Raw genomic sequence first — 23,330 nt, 5'->3', positions numbered from 1 at the left:
ACATTCCCCAAGGGTCAGGATCACCTGAGGCAGTTGCAAAATATTAAGGTCGCTACTCAAGAAGTGCTGGCTCCCTGTGTCTTGTTTTCCCTTTTTGTTAAAAAGTTGTGCCATGTTTTCCTTATCATTAGGTCAAGTTGAGACACTGTACTTGAAAAGGAAGCTCAGATCATGAATTGATTAAGAGGAAGCAAGGACCATGAGTAGAGTTTCTGTGGTTTGGACTTTGAAGCATCTTGGCTTAAAAATTACCAGTAACTCTGAGCTAATTACTTTAAGTTCCTTTGACTCTAAATGCCATAAAATGGGAGTAGTCTTATTGTCAGCATTCAGATCAGAAAAGACAATGAAGGTTTATTTACTTGTGACTAATTAATAGACTGCTAAGGACACAGTAACTGCTTGATATGAGGTAGTGATGACCAAAAGGCTACATTGGGAATCCTGGCTCTGAATAAAAAATCTGAATCCCATGGCTATACTAGAACAGGGGTTCGCAACTCAGCACAATTTTTCCTGGAGGACACTTTTGATTGTCATGATTGGGGCAGTTTAGAGAGGTGAGAGACTCTCCTAAACCTCCTATAATGCACAGAACAATGTTCACCACAAGTATTTATGCAGCCCAAATGTCATATTGCTGCTGTCAAGAAATCTTGTGCCAAGTACTCTGTGACAGAAATAAAATATTTGAATGACACCGAGGGATTGGCATTCCCACCACGGAAGCAGGTCCAAGTGAAACCCAGAGGAAGCATTTCTGGTGGACCAGGAAGGACTCTGGACCACAAGGTTAGAGGGCCCTCCTCAGGGCTGACTCGTGGTATACCAAGATTTCTGAAAGATAGTATTGAACAGTACCTGCTGACTTACGAGATGAGGTGGTCCTATCCCTGACCAATGTCACCCTTGGTAAATATTTCATCTTTTAGTGTCCAAACCATTACATTAGAACAATTAATAATAAGTTCCTGGGGAAACTTGTTAAGATGCAAACCTCTGCCTCCCTTCCATGGAATCTGTATATCAGTGTCTGGAAGAGGATTGTGGCATCCATAGCTTATACAGATCATTCCTGAAGAATCTCAAGCCCAGTTCTAGCCAGGTTAGACCCTTGAAGATTTCCTTAACTGTTCTCCAGGGAAGCCATGAGATGTGGGAAGCACACATACTAATGATATCCTGCCAGCCATATAGCTAGCAGCTGTATCTTATCTCACATAAATTAACACCTTTGGCAGGTGTGAGGTGATTGGATTTTGTGTTTTCTATTTCACTCCTCCTATTAACACCACTGCTAATGCCAACAATGGAAATAATAACACCAACAATAACACGGAAGATCAAGGCTGGTACCATGCTCAAAATTAAAATAAAATAGTCTCAAGTGCCACCCAGCATTTGTGGCACTTCTCAGAGGGACTCTGGGGCAGGGAGAGCTCAGGATGCACTGGGTCACCCCCAGCCCCGAGTGCCTGCTTCCCGGGATGCTGACCCACCTGTGATTCATTGAGTGACCTTCACCAGTGACTGTGGCCACAGCGCTTTCTCCATCAGCACTCAGTCCACTCACATTAGGCTTCTGCTATAAAATAACTTTACTAAATGTTTAGGGTGCTTGAAGGTGTAGTGACAGATACTATTAATGTGTGTGTCTCCTTAAGCATGCTCTGTAGTTCTGCCAGCTCTGACTGTGAATCTCTGCCAGGTTGTTGGATGCTTCCCTTCCTTCCTATCCTGGTGGGCCAAATAAATGAATGGATGAATGAATGAATGAATGAATGAAGCATGTATTCATGTGTGTCTATGTATTTATATATAAATGTACATGGACTATGTATGTATATACATAACCCATGTACAAGCATAGTTATATACATACGCATGTGTAAAATACACTTATGCAGGACAATGTGGCAGCATTTCCTTTGTCCCTCTGTTCTGCTCTCTTTTTATTAATTTCACCCTGGAGGCTATCTTTTCATCCTCACATGACCCATTAAACTGTATGGGCAACATTAATTTCCTTCTTACTAAGAATTCCTTTCCAGCTATTGGAAACATAGAGACCTCAGTAACCTCCTGCTCGTGCAGGCCCCCGCACCTCCTGAATGCTCTAACACACCTTGACTCTTTTGATACTCACCACAACTCTTTGATGTAACTGTTCTTTCCCTCATTTTTCAGACGAACACCTGCTTAGCCTCAGCAAGATCCAGTTAATGGCTTGAGGGCCAATAGCAAGAAAAGTCCACAGCAGCAAAGCAGGGACCAAACCCCTGATTCCTCTGTTCTAAAAACCGAACTTCACCTTTTTTAGCGACTGTACCTCTCTTCCTTGAATATACTTCAGAATCATCTGGGGGCTTTTAAAGTAGATGTGCCAGGCTGCATCCTATTACACTGCAAGCAAGATCCTTAGGGGTGACACCCAGGCAACCACATATTTAGGGAACTTTCCGGATGGTGCCAAGCTACATCCTGTCCCAATGTATTAATCCCTAAAATGCTAACCTGCCAATCAGAAGAATTGAGCAGAATTACACAAGAGTAAAGAGCTGGACTCTGGGCTTTTCTGACTATATCAGGTGCCAGTGCTGCAACCTCACCTAAAGGTTATTTCTGCACCCAAACTTTTATGTCATTTGATAGCATCTCAGGGGAATGTTTACCTATTGACCAAGAATATCCTCAATCCTAACTTTGCTTTTCACGTTCTTCCTCTACACAGGCACCAAGAAGCGCTCTCATGGCTCTCCAGCTCCCAGCACTAGCTCCACCAGTCGCCTTACCTTGCCAGGTAGGTGAATACCTTTGTGCATTACCTTAGTGACCACAAATGTTAGAAAAGAGGTTTCTCAACAGCTGAGCGTAGTAGTTGATAAGCTGTGAATCTAGCCCTTTGTCAACCAAGGTTTCAGAGGTACCTCTGTCATCCACAGTTGTGTCTTTTCCCCAAAAGCGATCATAACATTTCCATAGTGGGTCCATAACCTCTTTCATTCATTGGTGAAAACAGAATCTTTCTCTTCCTTGATATTCATCTGGGCAAGATACTTAGTCTTTGATGAAAAAGGCAGGAGACCTGAGTTCAGATTCTAGATTTGTCACATGAAAATTATGCAACCCAAGTATTTTTTTGTTTTCTTAGAACATTGTTTTTCTCACCCATCTCTCCTCTGATACAAATTAGAAATAGTGCTCATGAATTTAGCATAAGTCTAATACAATATTAAAGGTAATGGCATGGCTGCTTTGTTCTTTTGAGAAATTAGAACTACACATGACCTAGACCCCAACTACCAAGTACCATGGAGTGTTTCAGTATTCACAGTGATCACCTGTAGTTACCATTTGACACGGGGTAGCTATTGGTCATTCATGTGTTTCTGCATGAGGTTGCATTCTTCACTATGACTTAATTAGAGTACAACTTGGGAAAAAATCTGTGTGGGGATCGGAGAAGTTATAAAAGGTCAACTTGTAAAAGTGTAAAGTCATTGTAAAAGTGTTTTTAAATAGTTAAAATTATAGGAAGACAATGTTGCCAATAACCTCAATAATCTAACCTTCCAGTCTTTATTAAATATTTTTCCAAGATTCAAATGATAATTTATGTAGTTTCTTCTCTTCCTCTTGAAATTTTTCCTTATATTAGAAGATGTTTTCCCATCTGCATAAATTAACAAATATTTAAACAACAGACCAGTATTTCCTAGAGACACCACAACTTATTTAGAAGTTCATTTTTAATTTGGCATTTGTGCAGCTCATATTTTTATTATCACCAGCAATGTTTTTTTCCCATAATTTCATTGAAAAACAAATAGCAATGAAACCATTTCAAACCAAATTGGTAGAACAGTTTCAATAATTAACACATTGCATACATTCTTCCTAGTGGTTAATTGCTGTACAAGATGCAGACAAGATATCCTATTTACAAACACTATTAGAACGAATCCCTCTATTCATTAAGAGAATGTAACTATATATCTATTCTATCCATTTTGAATACACAGATACAAAATGGACATTCATCTGTATCCCTTTTTTTTGTTTAGTTCCGTTATTTGAATATTATAGGTGTGTAAACTCAGCAAAATATTCTAAAAGAGTTCAGTAATCCATAATAGTATTGAGTCTTCTGCTTGACTGGCAATATCAGAAATAGTTGACCTGAGTCCCCTACAGCTCAACATAACAGCATGGCTTTACTTCTTATACTTTGTTTTTATACTTTTCTGTTGGATGGTTAAGACCAAGATAAAGCAGTACCTATGCAACAAGGGTTGTAGCTTTTGGGTCTGATAAGGTCAGTGAAATCCCCTCAGGATTTATTCTGAGATCCTGTACCTCAGATTGTAGAACCTTTGTCAGTGTCAGCCATGTGGATGAGTCACGGCCATTGCTTGGCCAATGTGCTCTCTGTGAAAGCCTGAGAGAATGTTTTCTCTCCATGTGACTCTCCTTAGGCACACTCTGCATCATCAATCACTTTCCTCTTTGGCCCCATAATCTCCTTGATCAGAAAATTTGGGACACTACTGAGTTACATATCATCAGTAATGCTATATCCTTGTATCTAAGTCTCCTGCTGAGTCTCTTAAGTGTGGATCAAGTCTAATTCTCATAGGAAGTATTGCTGCCTTAAGAATATATGCACATTTGGTTTGACACATTATTGTTAAGACAATCTATTGAAATGTCACTAAGTTGTACTTCCTGGGTGATTTTCCCATTTCACTATCCCTTTACTGATGCTGAACAGTGCTTTTATATTTTACTATTTTGATAAGAAAATGACATCCTTATTTGATTTACTCTTGTCTTTTTAAAAAATGTTTTCTAATGTTAATTCATCTTTCGGATTTTTTTCTTTGGAGTTAACACATTTTATCCATTCTAAAAGGCATAATACTTTGCACTTTATCTCTTCTGAATATCACTTTACAATTAGCAGAATATCACTTTACAATTGGTTGTTTTTGTACTTGTAATTGAATTTAGGACCTTGAGCTTGCCAGGTAGGTGCTTATACTACTAAGCTATATCCTCATTAACAGCATTTTAGACTGACAAAATATAATGTATGTCTATGTACCTTTTCAACTTTATTTCTGCTGCAGGTTTTGTTTTTTTTTTGTTTGTTTGTTTATTTTTATTTTTATTTATTTATTAGTTTTTTGAGACAGGATCTCACTACGTAGTTCATGGTGGAGACTTCGAACTTACTGTGTAGTCCAGCCTGGTCTCAAATTTGCTGTGATCCTCCTTCTTCAACTTTAGCAGTGCTAGAATTACAGACATGTGCCACCATGACCAGCTTTTACAGTTTCTTTACCCAGGTCCAATAACTGGATTCCATCAGTGTTTGCTCTTTGCTCTGAATTTTCTTGCCTCTATGAATGCATCTGTGACTAATGTCTCTCAGCTTCTCTCAGTTAACCTCTTTTCACACTCCTCTCCAAATCTTCTAGGTGGAATTAATATTGTATTGCAACAATTTGTATAAATATGCTTTCATGTGTTAGTAGGTGGCTTTCCCTGCAGAGGAGGCTGTCTTGTCTTTTTGACCCCTGTGTTACCACAAAGACAGATGTACATCGAAAACTCTAGTGTTTACAATGCTGGGCTCATGAGTGTGTTGGTTTATGACTACATAGAAAAGAATCACTTTTAGAAAAGGACTTATTCTAAAGTTTACATTTGCCTCAACTGTACTGACTTGGGTTTTACTATTGAATAGACCTTGGTCTCCAAATTGTCTACAAGCCACTGGTCATGATGTCTTAATGAGGTAGTTATGCTCTTAGGACTTTAGAGCACTGAGACATAAACTAATTTATATCAGGCAGCTCTATTGCAGCAATGACGCCTTCCCTTTGCAATCTCATCTCCTTCCTAGGTCAGGTGGGAGCTGTGAGGCTAACCTGGTCATCTACAAGAATATGCAGAGCTGGTGTGCTTCCCACATGGCCTGTCCTGCTCTCAGGGCTTCTGAATCAGTCCTGAAAACTTTGCCTGAAGCCTTAGTTTGGCAGTCTGAACTGGACCAAACTGGCATCTTAGGCTCCAAGTCCTGACCATTCCCCTTGTGCCTGTATGCTGTGAAGGGCAGTTCTCCAAACACAGGCGATACTAACTGTACTTTGCATAGTAACTACCTCCCACCTCACTTACGTCAGGGCCAGCTCTCTACCTCCTTTCCTCAGGAGCCACACACCTTACTCCCGTTCACTTGAAGACCTCAATAGCCCCTTCCCAGGCCTGTCTGGCACCTCCTCTCAAATCCACCTTGAGAAGCTTTCCCTGGTATCACAGCTATACAAGAGACAATTCCTCACTGCCACCAATAAATACCAGCTTTTAAAACCCTGTAATTACACATTCGGTTGAATGGACCTAATTGGAGATTTAGATATTTTTTTCTTCAGAGCTATTTATATAGCAGATCCACTGTAATCAAACCAGTGGTCTGCAGGCTAATCAATCCAGTGGTTCACATATGGAAACATTTACTGTGAATCCTGGTCAAGATGTCCAGGAAGTCCATTTTTTGACACACATTCCTGCCCTTTAAGCCCACATAAATATGAATAAGACAGAGAAATAAAATGTTTAAATATTCTCAGTGCCCAATATTAGAGACAAATAGCTCTGGGAATCAGAAACAAAATGTGATGAGCCCCACAGCACTGAAGTCAGGGGATGTACTACTTCCTGAGTAGGAATGTTGGAAGGAGCAAAAGAAACTTAAGTGCTCAAGAGCGTGGTCTAAGGGCATGGCATGCAGTAGGCTGCTGATGAGTCGCATGGGCTACAGCCTAGTATGGAGGAAGCTGTTAACCTAGAGAGCTGGCAGGACATTGATATAATTGTGCTAGCAGATCTTCAGTACCCTCAAGTTGACTGTGGGGCATTATTCAAAAGTGTCATTTGAAGTCTTAGCTCTGATGTGGAAGTTTAAGATACCAGGTAGAAATAACTACCAAATTTAAGATAGGCTAAGGGTGGGGGTAGATGGTGAGACACAGGGGAAGCACACCACCACAATTTCACATGCAACAAATAAAAGACAAATTGCACATCATCAGAACTAAAAACTTTTGTGTATCAAAAGACACTACCAACAAAGGGGAGAAGAAACCCACAGAATTGGAACAAATATTACCAAAGATATATCTGATTAAGGGTTAATATCTTAACCAACAACAAACCAACTCAAAGGTGAGGAAAGGACTAAAATACATATTTCTCTGAAGAGGATTTGCAAACGGCCAATAAACATGTAAAAAGATGCCTAGAATGATGTCAAGGAAATGCAAATCAAAAGTAAAAATGAGATCCTACTTTAAATTAACCAGGATAACTAGAATAAAAAGATGAATAATGACAAGTGTTGTTAAGGGCTGACCAGATAGCTCAGCAGATTAAAGCACCTGCTTAGGCAGATGCAGGACTTGGAGGTTCGATCCCCGGCCTGCCTGCCTGCCATGCCAGCCCTGCCCCAGAGGGTGCGCTGAGATGTTGATTGAGACTGGGCATGGTGGTGCACCCCTGTAATCCCAGCATTTGGGAAGCTGAAAACAGGAGAATACAAGTCCTATCTGTGTAGTGAAACCCTGTAGACCCTGTAGACCTGGCACTAAATACAGATAAATAAATAAATAAAAATAACAAGTGTTGTTAAAGTTCTGGAGAAATTAGTAACATTGCACATTGCTAAGTGGTAATATAGAATGGTGTAACCAATTTGGAACAATTTGGCAGCTCCTTAGAAAGTTACATATAGAACGATCAAATGAACTAGCAGCTTTATTCACAGGTGTGTACCTAAGAGAACTGTAAACAAAACTTCACAAGTGTACAACAAGACTTCACAAGTATACACAAAAGGTTCTGTACACAAAAACTTCACAAGTGTCCATAGGAGCATTATTGATAATAGCTCAAATGTGTAAATGAACTAAATTCTCATCGGTGGATGAATATATAAATAAAACCTTGTATCTACCCTAAATGAGTGAAGTACTAGTCATTCGACTACATGAGCAAACTTTGAAAATATTGTAATCAGCACAAAAAAACAGATAAAATTGCCGTGTGCTGAATGATTCCATTTGTATAAAATAGCCCAATTTTAAAAAATTTTATGTATTTAGTACAGGGTCTCACTGCATAGACTAGACTTGTAGTGATTCTCCTGTTTTTAGCCTCCTAAGGGCTGGGATTTTAGGCACGTGCCACCATGCCTAGTCTCAATCACTGTCTCGGCACACCCTGGAGCAGGGCTGGCACAGCACCCTGGGGATTGAGCCGCTGTGATCTGCCTGAGCAGGCACTTTAGTCAGCTGAGCTATCTGGCCAGCCCTTTAAAATAGGTAATTGTATACAAATATAGAATAGCTAATTCATAGACAGAAAGTTGATTAATGATTATCAAAGGCCAGGGAACGTGAACTAGGGTGCAGAGGTTCTCAGAGTCATGGGATTTCTTTCACAGATAATTAAATGTTCTGGAATTAAATGACTGTACAACTTTGTGAATATACTAAAAACCATCCACTCTACAGAAAGATCAGTTTTGTGGTCTATGAATTAAAACTCAAATTGTGAAAAAGAAATTTAAAAATCTCAAATTGTGAACACTCATGGAAAATAAATGACTGTATCTCTCAGGAATTCTAGTAGGATAAGGAGAAATTAATGGGAAAGCAAGATTTCAATAACTAGCTGTTATTTTTCCAGAAGGGAAGGAAAATTGATATTTTAGATGGAAGAATGCACTTTAAATTCCCTACCTAAATAAAAATCCATACATGCATCAAAAACTTGTAGGAGATTGGGAGATTTCTGAAATTTCTACCAAGAGTGAATAAATCTTAAATATTGCGAAAAACAGGGTATGGTCAGAGAAGTTGCAAGTAATCAACTGGTAATTAGCTGACAGAAAAATTTGCATTGATAGCAGAGGTGATAAAAAGATATATCTTCTCTGGGCTATGGAAAATAAAACAATGTACGTATTGTATATTGAACTGTGTGTTGAACAGAAGGAGCTCTGTTCGGGGGAGGGACCAGAAGGGGAAGTTATTCCTATGTCTGACAAAGTGAGTCTTATAAACCATTGACACAAATATACAGTATGAAGTGTAAAAGACAGACATGCATGCAGTAACTCCTCGACTGTCCTGTAGTACTGCACACAGTTTAACTGTAAAGTAAGCACATAGCAGCACAACTGTGACAACGCCTGGCACACATGTGAGCTGCCTCCGTGATTTGTTTGTATCTAGGAACGTTAGTACCTGTGAAGAATACATATAAGGGCGTGAATCCCATTCACGGTTATAAGTGAAGGCAAAGTAAAAACGTTTTAGCTGTATGATTTGCCAGTCATAAACCTTAATTTTTAAAAAGAAGTGTTCAGGGATATACTTCAAAAAGAAGAAAAGTAATTCAAAGCAAAGAGGGAGATACAAGGCTTAATAATGAGCACATCAGTAAATAGGACATGTAGATAAATCTGAAGAATTAGTGGCCGTAGAAATATTACCAAACTTTGCATTAAAATAGCAACAACATCTGTATGTGGAAGAAGGCATAGTACAATAAGGAGTTGAGGAATACTGAGATTCATTTTTGTGAGTTTTGTGATTTTGTAACTTGTTCACACAAAGAATCATCAGTAAACTACTAAGAACATATTCTATAGCATTGTTACAAACTTCTTGTGGCTTCCCCATTGATCCATCAAAATGTAATCCCCAGTATAATCATGTTGCATGATTAGGTCTTAAGGATGGAATCTTCATGAATGGGATTAGTGCCCTTAGAAAGCAGCCCCGGAGAATGTGCTGGCCCTCTTCCCATCGTAGGAGGATACATCGACAAGCTGACGGTCTCTAAACTGAAGAGGGCCCTCACCAGAGCCCAGCCATGCTGGTACCTGACCTTAGACACAGCACTATGAGAAATAGGTCTCTTTTATTTTAGAGTCACCCAGTCCTAGTATTGTTTTAGTGATAAACTGACTAGAATAAGCATCTTAAGTTGAATAAAACAGGCATCTAAGTCAACAAATTGGCAACAAAGAATACGTATCAACTTAATAGAAGACAGAAATGATAACAAGGCAGCAAAGAAAATGAAGGGCAAACGGAAAATAACATTGGATAGTAAAAATAAGTCCAAAGTATACAATAAATAGAAATAATTTTAAATTTGCATTTAGCATAAAGTAGTGATCTAATTAGGTAAGATAAACAAACTATAGCTCTATTCTGCTTTAAAGAGGCATACTTTTCATAAAATATTGGTTTATGAAAGAAATCCCATGCACAATATAAAGCTAGTTGTTTGTACAAAATTCCTTTTGCAAATGTGTGACAAGATATTTAGTTTTACTCTGATTGATGGTTTTCTAGTTTCTGTTCTAGTTTCTGTGTTTAATATATGTTAAGCAAGTAAAGAAAATGCCATGAGGTATATAATATGTAGCATAATTTATGTTATCTGTAATAAAACATGCAGAAATAGGTACTTTGTTGGCAAAAATATAATCATCTCATGCATATCCCTGAAGGAATAAAAAGTACTAAGATTTTTTGGGCAAAAAAGATGGATCATGGTGGCAGAAAACGAAATAATGAATCCTACATATTTAATCCTTCAAAAATATTTCTGAGCAAAAACATTCAGCTCTTATTAAACCCTATGAAGAATTATTTGTTATGTCATTATTTATTCTTCCCTGCATGCATAAAGTATTTTAAATAATTTTAAGTGAAAAGTCTCTAGCAATTTTGCCACTTTTGTTTGATGTCATTCACATGGATGATTTCATGTAGTCCGTCTCTAACCTTTTGTGCGAGACGGGTGTCAGGCACGAAGAAAGCTCTGCAAGTTGAGCTTGTCTAAATCCAGAAGCCACCAAAGATTGTTTATTGAGAACTTTCTTGTGTGGGTTCTGAAATTACCTCAAGGATCATCTTGGAACACCAGTGCTGGAAGGTGCCCCGAGCCATCACCCGGGCTCCGCTCAAGGCTACAGTAAAGTGACTCTCCTGTGGGAAAGTGATAGCACCTGCAGCTATTTTTTTCTAGTGCCAACTTTATCTGTTGCCCTACGGGCTGTGTGAATCCACCTCAGCTCCACAGTGGCCATCCGTGAGGAGAGCCGGGTGGTGGTGGCTCTTGCAGGAGAAGTTGCGCAGAGCTTCACTATCACTAACTCCTGATCGCTAGTGATCCAGACTAGTCAGTTACTCACCTCTGTGCAGACTCCAGGGCACCTCACTTGGCAAGAAGAAGGTACAGTACACAGCGCTTCACGGATGCAAATACAGCCAGTTGCTTCTCCCTGCACGCAGCTGCCGGTGCACTGTAGTCTTGGCAGTAGATGCAGCTCTGCTTCCAGCTCCACTGCCTGCTGTAGAAAGAGTTTGCATGTGAGATGCCAGCTGGCTTACAATGACATTGTTGTGTGTCCTATTTCAGGGGACTACGGATAGCACATCCATCCGGAAGCTTCTTCGGAAGAGACCTGACCATCTCTGAGGACTGACAACATTTTAGAATGCTATATTTCTTTTACCAAAGCAAAAATAACATGTATTGTAAGTTATGGGTACTTAACTTGAAAAAGAGTGACTTCCTGATCTCTCTAATGCTGATTTTTTAATAAGTACGTCTTCATACCTCCAACTTCAGGAACGATGCGAGGTTCCTAATATGTAGTACATCCTCACTACTATGTAAGGAAGACACTATCATTTTCCAGATCAGAAAATGAGGCACAAATAGATAAATGGCTTTCCTTAGTTAGGATGTGGCAGGTGGCAAGCGTGTGCTCTTCTCTGTGAAATTCATTGCTGGTAAGTAAAGTCTGATGCTAGTGAGTCCACACTTGTGACTACCTTTTCTATACTTGCACTCTGCCCAAGAATTCGATGAGCTCCCCATATACTTATTCCAAGCAAAGCTGAGTGTGAAGGGACCTCACGGGTGTCATGGGGGACTTGAATGAGTGTTCTTTGCCGCTGTCTCTCACCTTGAGCTCCTTATGAAGGATGACAGTTGTCACTTATTGTGGATTGAATCAAAGCCTGTTTTTTAATCCCTTGATTTAGCACCTGAGAGCTTTTTAACCCTGAAGAAATTCATAGCTACAGGCTTATTCTGAAGTTGGTCTCTGTTCCTGTGAAAAAAGGACAGATATTTAGGAGAAAAATCAAGCAAAAGACTTAGTTTGCATAATCTCCAAGCCCTTGAAGCAGCATAAATCATATACTCTTAAGTATTGGAGCAAACAAAATAGAAGCAAATAATGGAGTTAAAAATGACCAACTCATAGCAGGCATGGTGGTGCATACATGTAATCCTAGCGCTTAAGGGGCTGAAGCAGGAGGCTCACCATGCGTTCGAGGCCAACCTGGGATACATAGTGAGTTCAGGGCCAGCCTGACCTGTATATAGCAAGACCCTTTTTCAGGAAAAACAAACACAAACATGATCAACTCCTTAAAGGAGAACAAAGGACAGATATTTAGGAGAAAAATCAAAATCTTTTTTTTTTTAATCACAGGATATTTGATAGGGTGGCCATTATTTTGAATGAGTTGATTTTCCAGCTTTTTGTAACTGCTTCTGTCCTTTCACTAGCTTTTTCAGGAGAGGAGGGTTTGAAAATCACGCCTCCGTGCCTCTCCACATCATAGTGAGACCTGGAGAAATGAGCCGAGACTTAGCATCTGTGCAAAGCAAAGAATTGAGAGAGGGACTGACTGGCATTCTTTGTAAGCACATGTGGGCAGAAAATCTGGACATCAGACTTTGCAGAAGCAAAGGAAAACTGTTCACTTCCGTACACTGTCACAACTATCCATGGTGGCGTGTGTTATGAGGAAGTTACTGGCTCTGTAAGTGGAAAATTTGTGACAGTTACTAAATGTGGTGGAAAGTAGTTTATTCACTCTTTTAAATATTTCTCAGCACCCACTGTGATCGGTATTATGACTGAGTTCTGGAGATGAAGTATACATGCATTCTGTCACTGTCCTCAGGATGCTGATTTGAAGGACTAAATTGTATGTAGGATAAAGCCAAAGAACTATTAAAAAGACCAAGTAAATGTGCTGTGAAGTGGCTTCTGATAAAAAATTCAATGAATTATTATGCTTAAGCATAATGAATGAAAAGGATCTAAAAAATCAGAAGTGCCCTTGTCATTTTTCTAATTTCCCTGCAATTTGCTAGTTACCTGAAGATTAGAATTCAATGACTGGTGCTTCTCCAAGCTGGTTGGTTGGTTGTCTAAGCCACAGTCCCAGGGGATTTCCAGGCCCACTGTAAAACATTCATGGACAGGCCTCGCTCAAAATCACTGAAAGGACCCCTATTTTTATATTGCTTAAATAGTTCCAAATGTGGGTTAGATATTTTTGCTTTTCTTACAATGGCGCTCAATTTCAGCAAAGTGGCTCCCTTGGGTAGCAGAATGGAAAAATATATATGTATATATTTTTCCACAAATGTACATTTTGTATAGTTGGTCTATTGTGAGTCAAAGTGATGTGTTCTCTGACAAATACAAATAAAATTGTTAATCTTTTCATTGTGTAGTGAGATCTTTCATGTGAAATCTAATCTCCTGAGTAATTAGAAGACCTTTCTCTACTGTCATAAGAGAAAACATCAGACAGGGACACTGTCCTATGGCTCCAGGGATGGCCTTTCATTTTCCTGTGCCATGGACAATAGCTACCATACAGGAAATGGCTGCCCCATACTGCACACTGCAAAGATCCTCATGAACATTTTCTTACTTATATTTTCTTGTAATCCTCATAGAAGATATGCAAGTTACTGCGGCTCATATTTTCAGAAAAGGAAGAAAGGGAACAAAATCCCAAGTGCCAGAAGAGATGAATTATTTTCTTAGGATCTCAATGCTATACAGCTTAGTCCCATTCTATGTAGCCCCCGCCCTATACTCCTCTTATAATACTCTGCCAAAAGGAGACTTTCATGACTTTTTTCTTGGGTCACAGATTTTAACACAGAGCCAGGGATTGGTGAGTAGCAGTAAACAAGGACAAGAAAGTCTCCCTATTCTGAACAGACTCAATCAACAGCATCAAACTTCTCTTGAGCCCCAAATACAGTCATATTTCACCACACAGTGGAGCCACATCCTGAGGAATGTGGCATTAGTTGATCCCAAGAATTATAGAACAATCATCATCCAGTGCACTTTCACAAACCTTGGTAGTACAGCCTGCTGCACCCCTTGACTATGTAGCATGAACCATGTTACATCTGGTCTGTCATTGGCCAAAACATCATTATTGGGTGCCTGACTCTACTGTGGCTGGACAGACTCAGGCCATTTAGTGGTTTTAACTTTGGCTGCATGTTCAGATCACTGGGCTTTGCGAATGTACTGCCATTTGTATTCCATCCTAGAATGCTGACTTCAGAGCCTCACGCATGGAGCTTGGGCATTTGTTCTTTTTAAAGCTCCCCATGTGATCTGACAGTGCCTCTGTCTTTAGAAGCAGACAGCGTCGGGTTGGATGGAGAGGAGAAAAACCACATGGCTTATCTGCCCCCTGGACAGACATTGCACTGGGGGCCTGGGAATGCTGGTTTGTGATCTTTCCGTACCAGACAGGTAGATGTTTGCTTCAAACTGGATCAACTTAGCTCCTGTGGGATAGCTTCGGGGACTGACAGAGGACAGGAACAAAGAACAAAGATTCTGTGAGGTGAAAAAAAAAAAAAAAAGAAGAAGCCATCTATAATTGAGCCTTCTTACTTTTATGACCTTAAGTCTTTGGAGAGGCAGTCTTTTAAAATGGAGACAATGGGTTTAATCAGCCAAATTTTTAATATAAGATACTAAATGAGTAGTTCAAGACTAGATTATCATCTTAGACAACACAACATCTAATGTGTATGGTTAAGAGTAATTTTCTGGTTGGGTTCATGTTGCTAAATTGTATTTCTGCAAAAAGAAAGGACTGCTAGCAGCATGGCTTCATGATAATGGCTTTGTGTCTTGGGGACAGAAATGAATTCCCAAGTTGGGAAAGGTTCTGTTACTGAATGTTCCTTGACAATTACAAATCTTCCTGATAATCCAGAAACGTAAGGTCTTCAATTCAAGACAGAGGTAGGGACTGACCCCAAGTGAGCTCCCGCAGGGACTGTGCTGCTGCTGTTGCAGCCTCACCACGGCGCTCTGAAGCATGTGGTGTCAACTTCATTTTTAAATATGGGGAACTGAAGCCTAGTGTCCAAGTCACATGGGGACTGAGCCAGATCTGAATTATGCCACCTTCCAAGGATAATGAGGGGTTACAAATCAGATGAGGGATACAGATGGGAGAGATTAAGACAATAATTCTCAGACTCCAGCACAGTTCAGTTGTAAATCTCCAGAGGCTCAGTTCTGCGCTGAGTGATCTGAGCTACACTCAGGCACCAGCAGTTTTTAAAGCCCTCCTCGTGGCTCTTATCTGCACACAGGATGGAGAACCACTACATCCTTGTCTCAGCTAAGGTGCTAGAGCTTGCCCAGCTTGATTGCTGTTTCTAGTAGACTCCCTTTTTGTAATACCTGTTAACCTTCCAAGCCACATAGGTGAGAGGAGATATGAAAACAGCTATTTAATGAATTTCTTAGCTTTTATTGATGCAGGGTCTCTCTATGCAGTTCAGACTCATAGTGATCCTCCTGTCTTACCCTCCACAGCACTGGAATTACAGGGTCAGCTTGGCACACCTATGGTTCCAGGGATGGTATGGCATGTGGTACTGAGGATCAAACTCAGGACTTTGTGCTTGCCAGACAGACACTTATACCACCAAGCTATCTCTCTAGCCCTTAATAAGCTTTTTATCCAAAACCTCCAAGAATTCAGCACATAATACAGGTATTTACTCATAGTGTTAGTATAAATGAAGTGCAGTTTGAACTTGACTCTTTAGCCTGCTATGGTACTTATACTGAATTTTGAGCCAAAATCATGTTAAATATGGGAGGTAAATATCTGAAGTCCAACCACTTGGATATGGGTCCAGAGTCTACACTCCAAAGGAAGGGGGTGGTGAATGAAGGCAGGAGATAGGAAAAGGAGTGTTGTAGGACAGTCCTGCTACAATGTTGTATATGGTTAGATTTCTGGACTTATGTGTAAACATATATAATTCTTTATTCCTATTTTTTTAATATATTTTAATTTTTTAATTTTTTTCATCATATTCTGTAGGGAGTTAAAGTTTAACGTATCAATACTTGATGAAAAATACCTGTTCCATGTTATGCCTAAGATGTTTGATATTCAGACAGATAGTGAGGTTAAGCTCAACAGCCTAGGTTGTATGGTAATAACAATAAGCTTTTCTTCTGGAGCGTTAACAACCTAAATTTGCAGACCAAAAATTAGAGAAAAAGGAAGGTCGCAAGGACAGCCAACGTTTTGGCCCTAGCCTTCCAAGGTCAACTAAGACTCAGGACATATGAGAACCTGTACTGTAACATCATGTAACTCAGTTGTGTCCCAAATTTTCTGATCAAGGAGATTATGGGGCCAAAGAGGAAAGTGATCAATGATGTAGAGTGTGCCTAAGGAGAGTCACATGGAGAGAAAATATTCTCTCAGGCTTTCTCAGAGAGCAAATTGGCCAAGCAATGGCTGTAACTCATCCACATGGCTGACACTGATAAAGGATCTACAATCTGAGGTACAGGGTCTCAGGATAAATCCTGAGGGGATTTGACTGACCTTATCAGATCCAAAAGCTACAATTCTTGTTACATAGGTCTTGCTTTATCTTGGTCTTAACCATCCAGCAGAAAAGTATAAAAACAAAGTATAAGAAATAAAGCCATGTTGTCATATTGAGCTATAGGGGACTTAGGTCAACAACTTCTGACATTGCCAGTGAAGCGGAAGACCCACTATTATTATGGACTACTGGACTATTTTGGAATATTTTGCTGAGTTCACACACCTATAATATTTAAAGGAGGGAACTAAACAAAACAAGGGGGTACAGATGAATGACCATTTTGTATCTGTGTATTCAAAGTGGTTAGGATGGATATATAGCTGCATTCTCTTAATTCAATGAATAGAGGGATTTGTTCTAATAGTGTTTGTAAATAGGATAGCATGTCTGTATCTTGTACAGCAAATAACCACTAGGAAGACAGTATGCAATATGTTAATTATTGGAACTGTCCTACCAATTTGATTTGAAACTGTCTCATTGCTATTTATTTCTCAATAAAATTATGGAAAAATATATACTTCCTTTCTCTTAGCGATGCAGACTTTCGTGAGTGACTTCAGGCCTCAAGCCTCAGTCTCCTCACCCAGGAAGGAAAGAATAATAGTGTTTGTCTATGTGAGAGAGGATTAAAGGAAATTTGTTTTGACTTGTTAACTTCGTTCCCATACCCAGTTAGCATGATGTGTAAATGAAAAATAGTGTGAATGTTTTAATTTTTAAGGAGTTATTACTATAAAATAACTTTACCATTAATGTCCCTCAAAATATTGCCATTAATTTGAATACACATATCCTATCGTTCTTGCCACTTTTTAAAACAATGCTGGAAGTCCTCTGTATATCCTTTCACAGCACTGTTATGACTGCCCAGCGTCCTCAATATATTGAAACCATTGGTATTTCATGGTCATTTTGACCTTGGGCCAAAGACAGAGGTTGCACTGTGCCAGATCCAGTAACTAAGGTAATGAGCTGTCTTTTCCTGGGATGGCACTCGGTAGCAGCACTCACTCTAGAGTGGGATACACTTCATAAACATGCTCAGAAAGAGGACACCCAGAACTGCTTCCAAAGGGGCAAGGATGACAGTATATAAATATGTTCAAAGTGAGAGGAGTATTTGAAGGAGATTAATGGTATATCTTTTACTGTAATGATTTTTTAAAAATTGAAATATTCACCATATATTTCAGACATACCTCACAAACATAAAAGGTATTACTAGTATTTTACCAGAACATTTCTTAAAATATAAGTCATAGGCTTTGTTCTTTTACTGTTTCTTTCTTAATGCAGCTAATGTTAATGTTTCAATCCCATGACGCTCGAAACTCCTGGAGGATTTTTGCACACTTTTATAAGGACTTTCTCTGAGATTTCAGGCAGACCCCATAAGTAGTTGCTCATTTTAGACATGGCATTGTACAGAAGCACAATTTTTTTCTTTATGTAAAATAATACTTCAGTGGCAATAAATGATGAGTTTAATCTGGTTGGTTTCATGTATTTCTTTTTCTGTGTGTGTAAATGTAGATAAATAGGTAGAAATGTTTTCTTCCAAGTCATGCATTATCTTTGGAAGAAAATAAAATAGATTTCTATTGCTTCCTTTGTTTACAAAAGAAGCTGCAGAGATTAGAACTGGTGCCAAAGCTAAGTGTGGTCTGAGTTGTTGCTGTTTGATGAGCTGCTCTTCCACAGAGCTTCTGCACGTGAAGATGCTGCCCTGCAAGTGTGTTAGACTCCATGTGGTCACAGCGACAGAAAGAACAAGACCAATTGGATGGAAGATCAAGCCTCACTCAGGATGATTGGATGCATCCAAGTTTGCATGAATATTAATGATCATTCTCTCTGGCTTGTTTCAGTGCAAAACTTAGGGTGCACTAAATTAATACCGTGTGATATATATATATTTTTTACTGATAATGAATTAATCCAGTTTTTATGAAAGCATATTCCATTGCACAGTCTGTAAGATGCTCCTGATAAAAATGGAGGGTCCTCCTTTGGCCAATAAAAGTAAGCAAAACTATATATTTTAGGCTGTACTCAAGGATTTCTGATATATGTGAGCATTACTTAAATCACTGATAAATCCTCCCATGAAGATCTTAATTTAACTTTCACTCAGTTAAATTTGGCTGAGCAAATTCTTCCTTGCTCAGTCACACCTATTATATTCACAGCAGTATTGAAGTAACAGTTGACTGGAATAAATAAAATAACCACAAAAAAAGAACTTTCAAAATCCCTACATGTTTTTGTTGCCATGTGTGAATTCAGCTAACAGCTGTATTAATTTAAATGTGTGTATAAATCTGAATTCATTTTCTAAGGAGGAAAAATCATGCTCAATCCCTTCCCATGGAGCACGGAGGAGACCACCAAGCAAAATCATTGAGAGAAAAACTTGAGAGAGAGAGCAAGACCAATAGATAGCAAAAGATAGATGGATTGGTGGTGGCAGTGAAAGAGGAGAAAAAAATCAAAGATATCTTAGGAATTGTGGCGTTTATTTAAAAAGATGAGAACTAAACAAATGAAGGTTAAACCTTGTTATGATTTGTGTATAGGTGTCCCCCCAAACCTCATGCAGTCTTGGGGTGGCTTCTGGATTTTGTGATTGGTTACTGTGGGTGTGGATGCTGCACCTGCCCTGGGGCAGGTAATTTGTATTACAATAGGAGGGAAGAGAAGCTAGCTGCTTGAGCTGCTGCTACCCCTCCCTTGTGCTCTTGCTCTTTGCTGCCCATGAAAGGTTGCCCTCTGCCATGTGCTGCCCTGCCTTGGAGCCAGCTGAGTATGGGCTGAAACCTCCAGTAACTGTGAGCTAAATAAACCTTCCCTTCCTTCATTTTGAGTGTCGGGTATTTGTCCCAGCAATGAGAGAACAGTAACTAAGACAAACCTCCTAAAAGTACCTTTGCTTTTATAAAAAACAAACATCGTGTTTGATATTTAGACAGATAGTGAGGTTAAACCCAATTGCGTATGTTGTAGGGTAATAATTAGCTTCTCTTCTGGAGGGTTAACAACCTAAGTTTACAGATCAAAAATTAGAGAAAAAGAAGGGCTGCAAGGACAGTCAACATTTTGGCCCTAGCCTTTCAAGGTCAGTGAAGACTCAGGACATGGGAGAACCTATACTGTAACACCATGTAACTTAGTTGTGTCCCAAATTTTCTGATCAAGGAGATTATGGGGCCACAGAGCAATGTGATCCATGATGTAGAGTGTGCATAAGAGAGTCACATGGAGAGAAAACATTCTCTCAGGCTTTCACAGAGAGCAAATTGGTCAAGCAATGGCTGTGACTCATCCTTATGGCTGACACTGACAAAGGATCTACAAAGTGTGGTACAGGGCTACAGGATAAATCCAGAGGGGTTTTGACTGACCTTGTCAGATACAAAAGTTACATTTCTTGTTACATAGGTCTTGCTTTATCTTTGTCTTAACCATCCAGCAGAAAAGTATAAAAATGAGGTATATTTATAAAGTAAAGCCATATTAATATGCTGAGCTGTGAAAGGCTCAAGTCAACAACTTCTGACATTGCTAGTCCTATGGATAGCTCACTACTATTATGGACTACTGTACTATATTGGATTATTTTGCTGAGTTCACACACCTACAATATTTAAATGGCAATGAAATACTCATTTCTAACAAAACTAAACAAAAAAAGGGGATACAAAGGAAAGACCATGTTGTATTTGTATATACAAAATAGTTAAGATAGATATACAGCTACTTTCTCTTAATTCAATGAGAAGAAAGATTTGTACTAATAGTATTTGAACAGGATATCATGTCTTCATCTTGTACTATGAATAACCACTAAGAAGATGACAATATGCAATGTATTAATTATTGAAACTATATTAATTATTCAAACGGTTTTGAAACTGTCTCATTGCTATTTCTCAATAAAACTAATAAAAATAAATACATAAATAAACTTGATGTAGTTCTAGTGGAAAAAAACCAAACATCATGTCAAATTGCAAAGCAAAAGATGGTCATATATCAATTTTTGTTTGGAATTCCTAAGCATTTTTAGAAGTAATGGAGATAATGACTTTTATAAATTCAGGCTTTGTGCAAAGATACGTGCCTTTGTCAAAATTGTTATTTACTAATTAGATTGTGTCCTCTCAGTAAATTAGTCCAGAGAGTAGATGTTCAGAATGTGCTCCCAAGAGGAAGAAGTGTCCAACTTGCTCATACTCAGGTATCTGGTTGTGTTCTATTTCCTGTTTGTTCTCTATCAAGAGAGCAAGGTTGTACGATTAGCAGGTTCAGGTATGAGAAGTATCCAGTTATGGAGACAAGAGGGTCAGACCCATTGTGAAATCTTCAAAATAGTCAGAAGATGAATAAAATTGCTTTCAAGAGGCTATCTCATCACCCCCAAAGGAAGGTTCACATTAAATTCAAGATGACACCCTCATGACTGTTGCTGTTTGTATGTTTTGTTGTTATATCACAGTTGCCTGCAGAAGGGAAAGGCAGTGGATGCACACAAAACAGCGCTGCATGAACTATGCACCCCCCACCATTTGAGTGAGGGGCATCGCAGGCACAGAAGTATTTCCACAACCTCAGTGGGGAGCCGATCTCGATCAGCAGGTTCAGCTCCATGTGCAGGGACTCCACTGGCAGGGAGAGTTTTGTTCTGACAATCAGAATTCCAGCAAATGTTAAATGTTTCTTCACGCTGAGAAGTGGAAAATTCAATAATACTTTGGCTGAGTTCATGCTGAGTCGTGAAAATAGAATGAATACAGAGCAGGACTGTGATGTGAAGGGACACAAATCAGCTAGCCCAGACCTTTCGACTGTTAGCTTTTGATCCAAAGCACTCTCTGTCTCTGCCCCTTTCTCCAGGGTGGCAGGACTGGTTTTTTTCTATTTGTTCTTGGGATATGTGGTACCATAATCCCTTACTTACACCAAGACCTGGAATTAAGCACTCAGAGATCTTAAAAATAATTCTGTTCTTTTGTTATTATAGAAGAATATTATGGCACAACAGGCCCATTTACTGACACTGCTATGTTAAGATAACACAAAAGGCAAAATTGGTAGTAATTAATCAGCTTATAGTAAGAGTATCATTTATACTTGGACACGTCTTTCTTCTGTGAGTTAGAAGTTTCAGAGGGTGTCACCAGAAGGGAAGTCCTGTGAAGAGAAGGATTTCTGCCTGTTTTGTTTATTATTGCAACAGCAGCACATAGAAAGTGCCTAAGATGTCTATGAACGGATGTGAATGTGCAGGCTGTGGGCTTTCTAAAAGGCCCGGCTCAAAGTCAGCTTAACTGATTTCACATTAGGTGTGCTGCTACAGAAAAGCTTGGATTCCACAGAAGAAGCATTTGTAATGTATGTCTTTCTTAAAGAGTTACCCCACTAAAGGCTGATCATAGAAAAATTAGTACAATCAACCAAAGCAAAATAAAATAGTCATGGTTGAGGGGTCGGGGAGATGGCTCAGTGGAATAAGTGCTTCCCTGGCAAGTGCAAGGGTCTGAGTTCAATCCCCTGTTCTGCCAAAATAAATAAATTAATAAATAAAATAGCCATGGTTATAATTTAAATTTTACTTCTTCCACTTTTTTCTACACACATACTCATATATTTTATAGTCATTACATTAGATTACATTGTTTTTTATTAGAATATTACACGAACCTTTATTTGTGTTAATAAATGCCTGTATCCTCTTACACTCATACCACAGTAAAATAATTTAAGAATATGCTAGAAATTAATCTGTCCCCTTGGATTGTAACTTTCAGTTGTATTTAGTTATTTCCCTCATCGTGAAGTTCACGGGCTTGCTTATTATAGGAAGAGATTTGCTGGTGAGCTGTTCACAAGGGTGGGCCCAGTGATTTAGTGTGTGTGTCCTTAGTCTTGAGCTCTCTGCTCACTTTGTGTCCTCCCTTACTGGCTCTGTGAGAGCACAGTGGCTTCCCGTGCGAGCTGGGGTGCCAGCAGTGCTCAGGGCTGGGCAATATTAGATCTATTTTGCTTTTGCTGATAACTTACTGCATTTGGTTTAATCTTTACTCACTTACCAAACACTTCTGAGAAGGAAAGAATTATGGGTTGAGAGCAGAGAGGAGATGAAGGAACGATGAATCAGTATCTAGCTTCTTATGAATGGAATATTAGTTAATGGAATATTAATTCCATAATCGTAGTAATGGAATTATATGGCATATATTATACCGTATATTATGTAATATATATTTTCATACTGATTACTCTCATTTAAAATATATGTGTAAGAGTTGTTCATCTCTTTGGTTTGATAATTTATTTTCTTTTTATCATTGAACGAAATTGCATTGTATGGGTGTACTACAATATATTTATCTGTTAATCTGCTGAAGAACATAACTGCTGTTTCCAGTTTTGGATACTTCTGAGTAAAACTTTAACAAGCATTCATACACAGGTTTTTATGTGTACCTTGGTTTTTCAATCAGTTAAATTATCATTACATCATACGA

General features: G+C 39.0%; 1 protein-coding gene across 1 annotated transcript in view; it reads left to right on the top strand.

The window, feature by feature from the left end:
* Positions 1-23,330, top strand: part of Pde1c (phosphodiesterase 1C) — a 360,829-nt gene that overhangs the window by 335,352 nt on the left and 2,147 nt on the right. Inside the window, exon 17 of the mRNA XM_004626577.2 lies at positions 2,732-2,800. Within this exon, the coding sequence (XP_004626634.1) occupies positions 2,732-2,800 (69 nt within the window). The remainder of the gene's footprint in view (positions 1-2,731; positions 2,801-23,330) is intronic.

This window comes from Octodon degus, unplaced genomic scaffold (genome assembly GCF_000260255.1).
Source record: "Octodon degus isolate 3935 unplaced genomic scaffold, OctDeg1.0 scaffold00015, whole genome shotgun sequence".
NCBI classification, from domain to species: Eukaryota; Metazoa; Chordata; class Mammalia; order Rodentia; family Octodontidae; genus Octodon; species Octodon degus.
Note: the sequence above shows the minus strand (reverse complement) of the source record. Positions and strands in the feature narration are given on the sequence as shown.